Source organism: Alligator mississippiensis, chromosome 5, assembly GCF_030867095.1.
Source record: "Alligator mississippiensis isolate rAllMis1 chromosome 5, rAllMis1, whole genome shotgun sequence".
Classification (NCBI taxonomy): Eukaryota; Metazoa; Chordata; order Crocodylia; family Alligatoridae; genus Alligator; species Alligator mississippiensis.
The window spans coordinates 187,900,065-187,914,095 of record NC_081828.1 but is presented as its reverse complement, the minus strand read 5'-3'; the positions used below and the strand labels follow the sequence as shown (position 1 = coordinate 187,914,095).

The 14,031-nt window shown below is 45.5% G+C and overlaps 1 protein-coding gene across 3 annotated transcripts; it reads right to left on the bottom strand.

Annotated features, from left to right (window-relative positions):
* Positions 1-5,884: 5,884 nt before the first annotated feature.
* THNSL1 (threonine synthase like 1) lies at positions 5,885-13,997 on the bottom strand. Of its 3 annotated transcripts, none has more exons than XM_019497890.2 (2): positions 13,938-13,997; positions 5,885-8,889 (listed from the first exon to the last, which is right to left on the bottom strand). In XM_019497890.2, the coding sequence occupies exon 2, from the start codon at positions 8,840-8,842 to the stop codon at positions 6,620-6,622; it is 2,223 nt and encodes a 740-aa protein (XP_019353435.1). In that variant the 5' UTR covers positions 8,843-8,889; positions 13,938-13,997; the 3' UTR covers positions 5,885-6,619. The 3 variants fall into 3 exon arrangements, with proteins under 3 accessions (XP_019353435.1, XP_006258463.1, XP_014464581.1); XM_006258401.4 differs by lacking the exon at positions 13,938-13,997 and adding an exon at positions 13,778-13,891; XM_014609095.3 differs by lacking the exon at positions 13,938-13,997 and adding an exon at positions 9,804-13,768.
* Positions 13,998-14,031: the final 34 nt, after the last annotated feature.

Below are 14,031 nucleotides of genomic sequence, written 5' to 3'. Positions count from 1 at the left end.
CTCTTTCCAGGGCCCCAACCCCACTGCACACTGGCTCTCTGACACTGAGTCCTATCAGCCCCAACAGTGACCTGTGGTCCTACTTGCCTTAAGGGCCATAATTGTAGCCTCTAGCCACCCCCATGGCCTTGCCCATGCCTTGCAGGTATTCTGCCCTCTCATGTACTGGGCCCTCAGATCCTGTCCTCACTTGCACCCCGCCCCATAACCCAATACTCTGTCCCACCCTGTACTGGATTTACCCCCAAGACTCTGACTGTACAGGGTTGTTCAGCCTCTCACTCAGTGGTCTCCAACCTTTTTAAGCAGGACATCACTTTTGGCATTTAAAAGCAACCCAAGATTTACCATGCGCTACCGCCACCCTGCCCTCCGCCAGCAGATAAGTCTGTGGAGAGGGAAGAGGGGGGTAGATTGAGGCAGAGGGGGGAAAAAACTTATTTGGGGGCACGCCTCCTCAGCAGGTAAATCCCACCCAGCCTGGGCCCCACTCAATTTACCCCTGCTCCTGCCACTGCAGCACTATCCCTCACCACAGGGGACTCGGTTTAGCCCCCGTCCCTTCCTTCCCCTACAGACTGATCTGCTGAACTGGGGTGTACACATGCATGCACACGGGCACTCAGACCCCCACCCCAGCCTCAGATCGACTTCAAGAGGCTCCGAGATCTACTGGTGGACCGAGAGCCCTGGTTGGTGACCACTGCTCTAACTGCTTGCCTTTAGTCCCACACAGCATGCTGGGTCTCAGACCCTTACCGGGCTCTCGCTCTGGACCTTAGCCTCTTCAACAGCAAAGTACCTCCCAGGGACCCCACTTGTAGCTTCCACACCACCCCTATAGCCCCAGTATCAGCCAACACTAAAACACAAACCCCTCTTGGAGCTCCCAACAAACTCTGCCTTCCAATCTATTGGCTCCTTGCAGCTTTTCTGAATATTAGTCAAGTTTCCTCACTTTAGCAGCCCAGGCCATCAGTTCTACTCTCAAAGGTCAGGGCCAGATTGAGGTTACTGGCTCAGGATCCAGGCTTTTCGTATGCCGCGGCTCCACCCTTTCCAGTCACATGGCCTCCACACTGCCCAGGGGGCTCCAATCAGCCCAGTCCTCAGCTTACTGTAGTCTGCTTTTGCCCATACAGTTAGCTCTCAAGAGGTTGCCTGCTACATGTTAGGTGCTCTCTTTAACTACCTTGGCTGCTTATTTCTCTGCAGCTGGCCCTTGTTCAGCTGCCTACCTGATTGCTGCCCTCTGATACTAGCTTCCTATTCTCCAAGTTGTAGGGGGTGCAAAGGGCCAAAGACAGGAGTGGAGTCCAAAACACAGGCCAGGCTAAGATCAGGAAACAGATACTAAATTACTAGACCCAGAGGAAATCCAGAGGCAAGGTCCAAATCACAAGTCAAGTCTAAGTTCAGGAGTCAGAGACTGATTTACCAAACACAAAGGAAACTTCAGAAACCAGAGTCCAGGAACAGAGCAAGCAGAGTCAGGGAAACTGGAGTACTCCATCACAGAGAGCTGCAGGGCAAACCTTCAGCAGGAACTGCTGGCTGGTCTGGAGTCTGCTGCCACAGCTAGAACTAAATGAATAGACTTCTCTCCCAGGAGCCAGTCAAAATGCCTTACTAGTGGCCAGCTGGCATCATCAGCTGGGGTAGAGCTGCCAGTCAAAGCCCCAAACAGGTGTGGCCTGCTAGACCATTAGCCCATGCTGGGCAGCCTCCGAGGGCACCTGACAGTGGGCCAGCTTTAGCAGGAACCATAAAAAATACTCTCAGTCTTGTCCAGCTCATAAATTGGTTGTTAGGAAAGTGAAAGATGTGGGTTTGAACCACCTCTGGCTGTTTGGGGCCTAGAACCAAAGCCTAACTATGTAAGTACCCTAACCACTCCGTTATTGGGAAAATAACTTCACTTGCTCAGTGTGTTCTTTTCTTTCTAAGGAATCTGGACTTAGGTGGATTTTTATGTGCTTCAGCGGAAGAACTGGTGCTCAACAGATGTCTCAGTGACTGTTCTGAATCTTTTCTCTTCAGGCACAGCATGCCAAATCTAGTACCTAGGGATCTTTTCAGGCCTAATTAGAAATGCAAAAGGAATCCAGAGGCTTTTGTAGTTTTATGACACCCAGTGGGACGGAACAGGACTGCATTCAGTAGGATAGAGGAGACTAAACTGGGTAAGTTTCAATTTGATATCTTAGAATAGAATCTGGGTTATAATAAACTCTAATACTCATGAGACGACAAAATCATATTGATCTAAGCTCAGCATAGCCAGACGTTGTGCAATTTCCAATGAAATCCTGGGCTGCAAGCCATTCCTATTCTGAAACATCAATATTAGTTCAGTCCAGGCTTTTTTTTTATTTTGAAATTGACAATCATAACAAATCATGTACATATTTGACACTGAGCATATATGAGTCCAGAGTGAAAAGTCTAACTTGGACCACCAGAAATGAAAAGGTAGCAGCACACTAACACAATGGACCACAGATTCTTCTTTCCAGTAATAAAGTTGTGCTACTTTTTTTCCCCTTGTGATATTGCACTAGATGTCAATGCTTAGTGTGCCAACATGTATTTGGGGGCCTTCCCATAGCGCTTCTTGAGAAAAAAAATATAAATTGAGTTTCCAGGATTACAGATACAATAAGGAACTATGATAGAGCTAAAAAGGGCACAGAAAATAACTTAGAAACATCCTGAAAAGGAGTCCATGTACAGCAATGGAAAAAAACCTATGTTTAATGCTTACACTTATGCTGAAGAGTCCATCTATAAATTAAAAGGTATTGTTTGTTATATTTATGATACAACATACATATTTTGGAAGCATTCTAAGACCTTCCTATTTGGGTAGGCATTTAGTAGTTAGGTTGAGACATTGTTTGGGGGAGGTCTGTTTTAAATTGATATTCTAGTTCCCTTTTCAGTTGGTTTGTTTTCTTTTATAAGCAGTGATGTACTCAATTCACCAGTGGCGACGCGTAGGAGGTACAAGGGGGTGCACATGCACTCCCTGACCAGCCACACTCCCCACTTAGGTGATGGGCAGGGGGGGCAGGCGGGAGCACCAGTGCCCACCCCTGCAAGCACTGGCCAGGGAGTGGGAGTGCCAGATGTAAGCTATCGGAACCACCACGGCTGCTTTTGGGAGCAGCACCACCACTCACTGCTCTGTAAGTTTTGCCGTGGGGGGGATCCCCCCCACCTGGTCAGTGAGATTGGCCGTGGGGGGACTCCACCCCCGATCGGCAAGATTGGTCACTGGGGTACCACGTGCCCTGCCTAAGGTGGCGCCAGTAGCCCCACGGAAGTCACAATTTTGCAATTTTCACAGAAACCAGGAAAAAAGGCAGTTTCCATGATCACTGTGAAATCGGTTGTTCCCCACAAGGGAAAAAAACCTTACTAAAAATACAATGTTAGCTTCCCAGTAGAAGCCAGAGCCCAGCCTCGCAGCCCACAGGTGGGGGGGAGGGAAGCTGCTGACACGAAGGGAGGCAGCCAAGATGGTGGTCACCCCCTCTTCTCTCCACCACTGACTGGCAGAGGGGGCTGCCTTTTGTGCAGCCCCGCCCCTCTTCACTAATCAGCAGTGAGGGGAGGGCCTGCATGAAGGGCAGCTTTCTCTGCCAAGCAGTGGCAAGCGGCAGGGCTGCATGACAGGCAGCCCTCTCAGCTAATCAGCACCGAGGGGCAGGGACACCAGAGCCCCTCTGCCAATCAGCAGCAGAAGGCTGAGGAGTGGAGGGGAGGCTTGCAAAAAGATGGCGAAAATGGCATCAGGCACCACAAGCAGTCTGCAATTTTTACTTCCCCTATGCAGGCTTTAAGTAGATCCTTATTTATAAGTTATTCTGTTCTCTTATTGTAAGCTGCCCTGAGCTTTTGTTGGGTAGGGTAGCATATCAATGGAATAAATAACAACCATTCTAGTGTCATTTGGCTTATACTGATCTACACAAATGCATTATAACATGTGGACTATTCTTAAATTTTACACTTATAAACTGCAAAATATAATAAACACAATTACACAAAAGGTCATCTGGTTTAAGGCAGGTTTTCCCTAATGACATCCAAAAAGAAATCTATTAAACCTCTAGTTCAGGGGCATGCAATTATTATCTGTTTGTGTAGTGTACATAGAGGTGACTGAACCATAGTTTAAAAAGAAGCCTTAGTCTTGTATATTGTGCGGGGGGAGCATGGGGGTGGATATAGGTTTGTGGCAGGGTGTGGGTGTCGGGGGGTGGATAGGTGTGGGGGTGTGTGTGGATATGTGGGCTCTGGGTAGGTATGGGGTTTGTGGGGGGGCTGTGTGTGGGGGCAGGGTGGCTGGGGAGCGTGGGAGGTCTGTGTGTATGACAGTTCAAAATGGGCGTGCATGTGGGACTCACTCTATGAACACACACACACACACCTACACACATACTCTCTCTCCCTCCTTTATTGTGCACGTGCACACACACTTTCTCTCTCCCCCTCCCTCCCTCATTGCAGACATATGCACGCACATCCCCCAACCCCCTGGGTACCAGTGCATGTCCCATGTTCCCTTGGTCTGCTAATGCAGCCAGGAGCCACATGGTGCTGGCGCAGTGGGCGGGCAGGTGGCAGCAGGCAGAAAAGTGGGAAAATGACAGCTACAGGCAGGGGGAAGGGGCAGCAAGTGGGCATGTGGGAGCCCAGCAACAGCTGGGCGGGAGCACAGGACCCACACTGGTGCTCCCAAAGCCAGGGCCAGCCAGGGCCCAGAGTGGGGCAGCAGGAGTCCAAGCCAGCAGGGACTCTATGGAGCCAAGCCAGCTCCCCCCCCTCTCCCTGCTGGCACAGCCCAGCCTGCCCCCTGAGCCCCTGCCAGCCCAGGTCCTGGACCCACACCGGTACTGGCCCTGGGACACTAGCGCGGGCCCTGTAATCCCATCCAGCAGTCGCTGCACTCCCGCACACCAGCTCACTCCCACTCCCCTCCACCTGCCACCACTTTCCTACCCGACACCATTGCGCTCCAGCACCATGTGGTTCCCGGCTGCATGGCTGTGACCACAGGACTCAGCAGGAGCTGGCCTGGCCCAGCCCCGAGGACTGGAATGATTGCCTGTGGTCCTCCCTTTCCTCCCTCCCTTCTCATTCTTATCTGAATTTCCCTCTCTGGCAGAGGGAGGCAGAAACAGCCCCATGGTCCCAGGCCAGAAGCCTCCACTGGGCAGAGGTTTCCAGTTGAGAGAGTGGGGAGGCTGGAGGTGGGGTGGAGCCCAACAGGCCTTGCTGCTGGGTCCTACTGCCCCTGACTCCTTTCATCTTTGACAGGCAGCCAGGAGCAGATAAATATTAATTTGCTAATTTTTTTAGGGGCCCCGCAGGCCAGATAGAATGGTCTGGCGGGCTGCATCTGCCCCGGCGGGTGTATTTTGGTCACCCCTGCTCTAGTCATCACCTGATAGAGGGAATCACATGACCTAAAATAGATTTGCCTTAGCATGGGAAAACTTAAAATGTGCAGTGGCATTAATGTAAATTTGTTCCCAATTTTCTTTTGTTTTCTGCTACTGAGTTTCTGTGTCTTATTTACACTACACCACACACACAAAAATAAAGAATAGAAAACTAAGAATAATACAAAAAATAAAGTTAGAAACTTCCAGAGGCCTATTGAGGTCCTAAACATATACTTTAAGTTTTATAGTTTAAAATGTAAAGGATAGAAACTGAAGAACTGAATATTTTTATTTCATATTCAAGAAGATAGTTTCTATTACTTTTGTGTAGAATCTTCTTCTGCACTTGTGAATTCAAATAAAAACCCTCAAAGTTGAAGCTGCAATGAATTATGGGAAGAAATATGCTTTAAAAAGTTATTAAAAAGATATAGAGTGAAGGTTTTTATTTCACACAAAAAAATACAAACTGTTGGTGTGAAACCCTTGATGTTTGATGAAGAGCAAGATTTTTATATAAAACTTCAGCTACAGTCAATACAAAGACAATATAAAGTGAGAGAACATATTAAAGAACTGTGCGATTGTATGGCTCAAGGGATGTAGATAATTTCACTTCAAGGTTTGCAATATTAATGTATAGTATATTAGTAACAGTCTTCATATATTACTACATCTGACAGCTTTCCAGTGCTCTGTGAAATGAGTTAAAGGGTTTAGCAAAAATTCCCAGTGGACAAGCATTCACATCACAAACTACATACACAACAAAAATACAACTCATTGCACTTGTTCTCAGAGGTGCCAGCAGCTGCCTTTTCTTTTCTTCTTAGCAGTCCTTCTTCCTTCCAGGTCAAGGCCAAGGAACAGTAGAAGGATTGCCTGGAGAAGTTGGCACTGCTGCTGTCCTTAGCCTACTTGTTCTGGAAAAAGGCACATCAGTGTCTTGGGCTATCATTTCAGAACCTTCACAGGGATTCAAATTCTCACATGCAGTGAACATTTTTAACAAGCAATGTTAAAATGTTACAGCTAAAAATGAAAACGAGAATGTGTGTTCTGAATGTAAACTGGGCACAGGCCTCGTGAACGATGCTTTTATTAAAGCATGCATCTTTATCGAAGAAAATATTCAAATTGACACAGAAAATGCCTAGTGAGTTTACTTAGGAAACCTTCATGAAGCGGTTTTGTATTAAGGTTTCTATATGTGCCATCAGGACATTCACATCAGCAGCACAGACCTGATGTTTCTGCAGCTCATTCTTTTTCAATGTCTCTAACAGGCCTTGGTGGACTGGAGGCAAAGGGCTGTAAGAACTCAGCAAGTGAAGCTGACTTAATGGATTCTGTTTTATTTCTGCAATCCTCAGAGCCCGCAAAATAGCAGGTGCAAACTTGGAATAATGAGCTGTAGATGAAATGATAACTGGGCAGGTTCTATCCTGTAATCGATCTGCAACAACTTTAGCAACAGCTGTGTGTGTGTCCAAAATATACCCAGTAGTACTGTATACAGAGTGAATAGCAGTTAAACAGTCCTCTTCAGAACACCACCCAGCCATCAGGTCCTGCTGAAGCTTCTCAAGTAGCTCATTCTGCAACTGAAAGTGGCTTTGATTTTCCAGCTTATTAAACAATAGTGTCACCAGCTGTCCATCACCATTAGCAATCAGATGCAAGTGTCGTTCAAGGTTGGAAGACTTCAAAATATCTATTGCTGGTGACAAAGTACGTATTAGCCTTCTGCCCCTTAAGTCATAAAGGCCTGTTCTCATGAAACTGGTCAAAACATTATTTTCATTAGAAGCACAAATACATTTCCTGATAGGTATTCCCATCTTTTTTGCATACAAGGCTGCTAATATGTTGCCAAAGTTTCCAGTAGGCGCACACACATCTATTGGGCTCCCAAAAGCAATAATACTTTGATGAACGAGGTCAAGATAGGCAGAGGCATGATAAATCACTTGAGGAAGTAGTCGAGCCCAGTTTATAGAGTTTGCTGCACTTAAAGCTGTTCCATATTCTGCAGTAAGAAAGCCAGTATAATCAGAATCGGTAAATATTTGTTTTATAGCCATCTGGCAAAAATCAAAGTCAGATTTGACACCTATTGCCCATCCATTTCCTCTTTGGCAGCCAATCATCTGAGATTTTTGAATCTGGCTCACTCCATCTTCAGGAAAGAGACTGGCCACAACAATTCTTTGCTTGTCAGCATCATTAAGACGACTAAAACCATCTAGGACAGCACTCCCTGTGTCTCCAGATGTAGCTGTTAGGACCAAATAATTGCAGCTTCTGGGAACACAGTAAGCAAAGATATGAGGTAACAGCTGTAATGCAAAATCCTTAAATGAGGCTGTTGGTCCATGAAACAACTCAAGGAGAAACTGGTTGCCTGACAAGTGCCTAATAGGGGCAATTTTAGAACAGGTAAAATTCTCTCCATAAGCAATCTCAACTATTTCACCCAGTGTTGAAGCAGGTATATCAGCAGGATGTATACATTTTTCCAATATAATCTGGGCTCTTTCAACATAGGTTGCTTCTACTAAGCTTTGCCATTCTCCAGCAGTTAATTTTGGAAGCCCCTTCTCAGGAACAAAGAGTCCACCATCAGATGCTAGGCCCTCAATCACAACATCACTGAAATATTTAGCAGGCTCTTTTTTATCACATTTTTCAGATTTTACATATCTGGTTGAAATAAAAGTTTCTGCTTCTGAGTCTTGATACCTCTTAACTGCATCAAGTACTTTATCTGCTACAGCCTCTGCTGTAATCCCACTTTCACAAAGAACCCGGATATCATACCACTTTTTATAAAACTGTTTCCTATACTGAAGTATGTCTCTCATGGAAATTTGAGGCCCCTGACCCACAATACGATCCAGTTTTATGAATTCCAGTCTATCTATTATGTCTCTTGTGGGTACATCCAGATACACAACTAACCCATTTTTCTTCATGTGCTGCATACTAGCAGCATGCATTGGATTGGATCCAGTAAGGGAAATTACGCTTCCAGATGCTGAAAACCTTAACAGGGCTTTTCCTTCCTCTTCTAAAAATTGTTCATTACCAATATCCTGCAATTTTTCTGACACACTCATATTCCAGGTTTTTTCAAGGACATCGTTGTCTACATCTATGACAGGACAGCCCAGTTTTTGACCTACTATTCTCCCTACTGTTGTTTTCCCAGCACCAGGAGGTCCCATCAGGATAATATTCTGATCTGCAGCATGAGAGTGACTTGAGATCCATGACCTTCCCAGTTGTGCAAATGCCAGGGTCCTTGGAAAAATCAACTTTAAATGCACCTTAGAAACAGTGTTCTGGGTTATTAGTTTCAAATGCTGATATCGAACAATGTGATACATCTTCTTTTCTCTGATTTTTCAAGATAATTTTACAAGTGACTCAAGTGCTTTAAAGAGAAAAAAATATATACAGAATTAGTCATTTGTACAAATAGACACATGAAATTAAACAAGGGAGAAAACCCAATCCATTAGAATGGAAAACTAATTATGGCTGTCTGCTAAAATACCAGAGGAAAACATGTTTTTCAGCAAGACAGTTCCTCCTGATCTCCTACACTGTGCCTTCCCATTTCATTGACAAGTGTTATAATCATGCCTGAGTTTAATACGAGAAACTATGAGTTTACTATATCTTCATGCAAAATATGGTTTTATAAAAAAAATGCTGAATTCATGCAGAGCTTCTAGTCTAGTGGAAGACACTACCATTCGTTCAAAACCTTTGTTTCTCTTATCCTAGAAGAAATGGAGTCTGTATTATACCATATGAGAAAGCTGATCTCTGCATGTGTGTCCCATATTGAACACTGGGCATAGCTAAGGGTTGTCATCTGAACTACTTAGAACCAGGTCCAAAAGAGAAGCTGTTGAGTATCCGGATAGTCCATACTGATAACACTCCTGGAAGACAACATCCTCAGAATAATAAGAACTCTTGCTGGCCGCTGGAAAAGATCCCAGAACTTAATGATACTATATTACCACAAGAACTAATACATACTTGTTGCTTATACACAGATCCTAAACAGTGGTTGGTTCTGTGTCATTAACATCAGACTTATTTATAAAAGCATATACAAGTCACCCTTATGAACAACATGCAATAAAAATTATCTTCTCCAAATCCTAAAAACCAGCCTAACAGCTAGAGGTCTCTGGTTCTGATTTTAAAAAAAGCAAAAAAAGCTAGAAAACTCACTTAAATTTACAGACAACTCAGACTACTGTAGCAATACTGGCAGAGGCTCATCCAATTCCATTCTGCATAATTAGAATATACAAATGGTATCTCACGTACTCCTAAGATGGGATCCTATTTCCTCTGCAGTTGACATGGATTGAGTGAAATTGGAGAGAGAATACAGTGAACACTCTATTCTCAAAACAGCCATTGGGCTAGGGGGCTCTCCAATGCTGATAAATCAAGCAGTTCCCAACAACAATGAGCTATTTTGTTTGCTCTGAGAAACCAATGCCAGTGTCAACATGAACTGTAGAACAGGAATGGTGAATAGTGTTCAAGGGGGCAGTCAAAATCTGCACGAGAGGAAATGATCAGCAAAAACTTGCACAGAAGCAGCCCTTCAGGATCACTTTCCATTTTATGCTGGAAAATAAGTCTGTCACTTTATTATTTTCTACTTAATAGCTAAAAAAAATGCTTATTATTTAAAATAATCAGTATTGTTGCAGGATATTATGGAAAGCAAACTTTTCTGCTCTATAAGCTCACAAAGTCAAAACATAATTGCTTGCGTACTGCTGGCTACAAATGACTTGCATGGAAATTAATTCCCTGCAAGATTGTAGCCTTATTGGGTATTACAGTAACTACCACAAGAGTTGACTATGCCTAGAATAAAATATTAGAACTGTCAAAAAAAATACCCAAATAAAAAAAAACAAAAACAATCTTTAAACATTTTTCAGGTAAAGCTATTAACTAACTTAACAAGATGACTATTTTTAAGTTATCCACAACCTGTACACAGTTAGAATATTAAGCCTAAAACCAAGTGGTCTAAACCTACAAAAATGGCAACATTTTTTAAAAGTAACTGTTACTTGCTAAAATAAGCCAGGGTTGCCCAGGATAGGTGGGTTCAGTTTTTGAACAGGTCTAATGATTCAAAACCAAAAATGGATGCAGTCATTCCTAATAACTAGATTTTAGGGATTCATTCTGGTAGCTGGAATTATGACTGCTTGCATTTCATGTTACACTGAAACACTTCATGAATTTTTAAACTACTTGTTTTTGACCCTTTATATAACCTACGCTGCCAATCAATTTCTAATAAAAAGAGGTGTTTTGCTCTTTTTCTGTATTAGCAGGATAAATTAAATAAACTAACTTCCTTGAATCATTCACTACATATGTTTTCCAGTCCTTGAATCAATCGCATGAGTATTCTCTGCACTTTCTCCATTCTTGCAACTCTCAGACTGAGGATAGAAGAATTGGGCATGGTATTCCATTAAGAGTTGTACCAGCACAAATGCAGACTTCCTAACTTCCACCAGAGATTCCTGAGTGTACATACCAGGATCACAATAATCCTTTAAACTCTGTACTCAACTAGTTCCACCTGCACTAGAGCACCATCCAGATCTGAACTTATGTGGCTATAAGTGCAGAAGTAGCCACTAGATCCTCATTGGTTCTTGGAGTGAACAAATTCTGCAGTATCCCTGTTCCTGTCATTCTCTCTTCCATCTTCCAGGCTCATTATCATTGAAAAGATCAGTCTCCAAACATCTTGTATCTATTATTTCACAAAGCAGCCACCTTTAACACGTTTATGTACAGTTTAAATTATGGTTTGTATGGGATGGTTTGGATAGGGATGATCCTGCCTCAGGCAGGGGGTTGGACTAGATGACTTCTGGAGGTCCCTTACAATTTCTCCTATCAACTCACAGTGATTCTCAACCAGGGTGCTGCAACACCTTGGGGTACCATAAGATCCTTTTAAGGATCCAGCAGTGTGTCACACAACATTAACATTATTAGGTGCATGAACACCTACACAATTCACAAGATAAACAGAGATTTAAAATAGAACTTTTTTTGACATCATGGTCTTCTGACCTGTTGTGGTTTTTCTGAGTTCAGTGCAACAAAATAAATATTTTATTTCTTTTCCACAGTCAAATTATTAAAAGCTGAGCCCGCATTTTCCAAAGAGTGCCTCTAGTCTAAAAAGATACAGTAGTTGTTGTAAATAAGGGTAGTCCAAATGGCAAACTGCAACCTACATTTGGCCCCCAAGGGGTTAACCTGCAGCCCCAGGCTCCTTATTGGGGCTCCACTCCCCCACTGCTCCCCAAACAGCTGCTGCAGGAGTCTTTAGACTTCCCTCCTTCCCCTGGCTTCTTCTTGCCCCTTGGGATAGGCCAACACAGCCTGCAGGGGTGAGGGAGTCCGCAGCCTAGCATTTCAGGGGACACCCAGGGACCTGACACAGCACAATCAGTAGGGGGAAACTCATTGTGGTAGGTGGTGGGGGAGCCAGTGTGGCATAGCAAAGTGTGCAGGTCACACAGTGCAGCATCCATGGTGGAGCACCCATGGCACAGTGCAGTACTTGAGGGTAGGGGGGAAGCACCTGCCACATAGTATACAGACCAGGGTCACGCCCCCAGCCACTCACATGTTAGACAGCCCTGTTTTAAATAATTAAATCCCTCCATGGGAAAATGGATGGATATGTATGTGGAATACATTGCTTTTTAATTGTTTTAAAATGTGAAAAGTAGATTTAATATTCATTACAGGCACAAAGTTGCATCCTGCGGCTGATGCACAGTACACAGCTGGTTACAAGGATAGAAATGTTTATTTGTGTAAATTCAATTTTGATTTTCCAGTTTCAAATGTTAAATCTTCCTTTAACTACAGACTTCAGCATATTTTTATTTCCTGAATAGACTTCATCATTACCTCCTTATCTGCATTTCAAAGAACTTTCTATGCAAGGGGCCTATATGCCTAACCTAGGCTGTGGATTCCACTTGAGTCACATGCCTAAAAGTTAGGTGTTATGATACTTATTCTTGAAACACCCAATTACGGACCTCGTCCTAGTCTGATACAATATGGAACTGAATCAAGGCACCTTATGTTCAGGGCAACAATCCATTAACAAAGGCCTGGTGCGCAAAGTTGCAACAGTTTCACAAATAGGTTTGTTTTAAACATGGATCGAGAGAAACTGGTGCACAGAAATTCCTCATTCAGTCTAAACAAGTCTCTATTAATTTTGTTTGTTTCAGTGTAAGCCCCATTTATACCAGTATGCGTGTCTACAAAGGGGGTTAAAAACAATGTTGTAAAAATTATTTTTAAAAGCTGCTACTGCTTCTGTATACAGGTAAGTCCTGAGTTAGGCCTGGTCTACACTAGAAAGGCTGTGACAACAGTGTTCAGCTGGCAAACCAACAGAATTGATACTGGCCAGAGTGCTTCTGGGAGCATCCTTTATACCAGCTCCCAAACTAAATAAGTGTAGAAAAAACACCCTTTTGCTAGCAGGCCTTTTCCAATGTAGAAATACGAAAGCATCCACATCCTCATGTCACTTCCTATATCAGCAAGTTCTCCGCAGACCCAGCCTCCCTTATCAGGCCCTTGCAGAGACGGTCCTGAACACATGCTCCATAGCGACAACAACTCATGGGCAAGGATCCCTGCTGGAGGTCGAAGCTGGGCCATGACTGACTGCGTGAGTGCCCTTCACAAGGAAGCCTGGAGCCCTGGACTAGGCTTGTGAGGCTGGTCAGGTCATCTTTCCTCTTCCGCGCAGAGGCAAGCGCCAGAGAGGACACGAAGGCAGGGACCATTGCGGAGTGCACGGATGCTCTGCCATTACCACCCAGGCACCTGGACCCACATCCTCAAAGGGAGCGAGCCGTCCATGTCCCAGTCATTTCTCTGCCTTGAAGTGCCTGGGCCGCAGTCCCCTGCTCAGACCCCACGGGGCAGCTGCGCAGATGTCACCCCCAAAGGCCACATCAACGCGGAGGGGCAGGATCATGTGCCGGTCCGGGGTAGCTGCCGGTGACGGAGTGCGGCCACCGGGGCGCCCCCTTCCCCGGGGCCGCGGGGGGCGGGAACGGGCCCCCGCCACGCCCCACCCGGCGGACTGGGGCAGCCCCGCGGCAACACCTCCCCCCGTTGCCATGGGAGCAGCCACGCGCGGGGAGGGGGGCGGGGGCGGCGCCCCTCCCCCCGCAGCGGGGCCCGCGCACGTCACGGCGGGGCGCACGTACCCGGGAGGAGGGGCGGGGCCAGGTCGGCGGGGGCTCCGTGTGCAGGTGCTACCCGGACCCCAGGCACAGCAGCCTCTCCGAGCCCTCGGCCCCGCCCACTCCCAGCCCGCGCATGCTTCTGAGGCAGTCGCGAGCTTAGGCCCGGCGCATGCGCACACACCTCTTTCTCGGGCGACGCGACTGCGTCAGCTCCCCCTCCTCCGCCGCCACTCCGCCCCTTTCCAAGTCTACCTAGTGCGCCTGCGCGGCCTCTT

Coding starts and splice junctions, on each gene's coding strand:
- THNSL1 (XM_019497890.2), bottom strand. CDS start 8,842: ATGTATCACATTGTTCGATATCAGCATTTGAAACTAATAACCCAGAAC.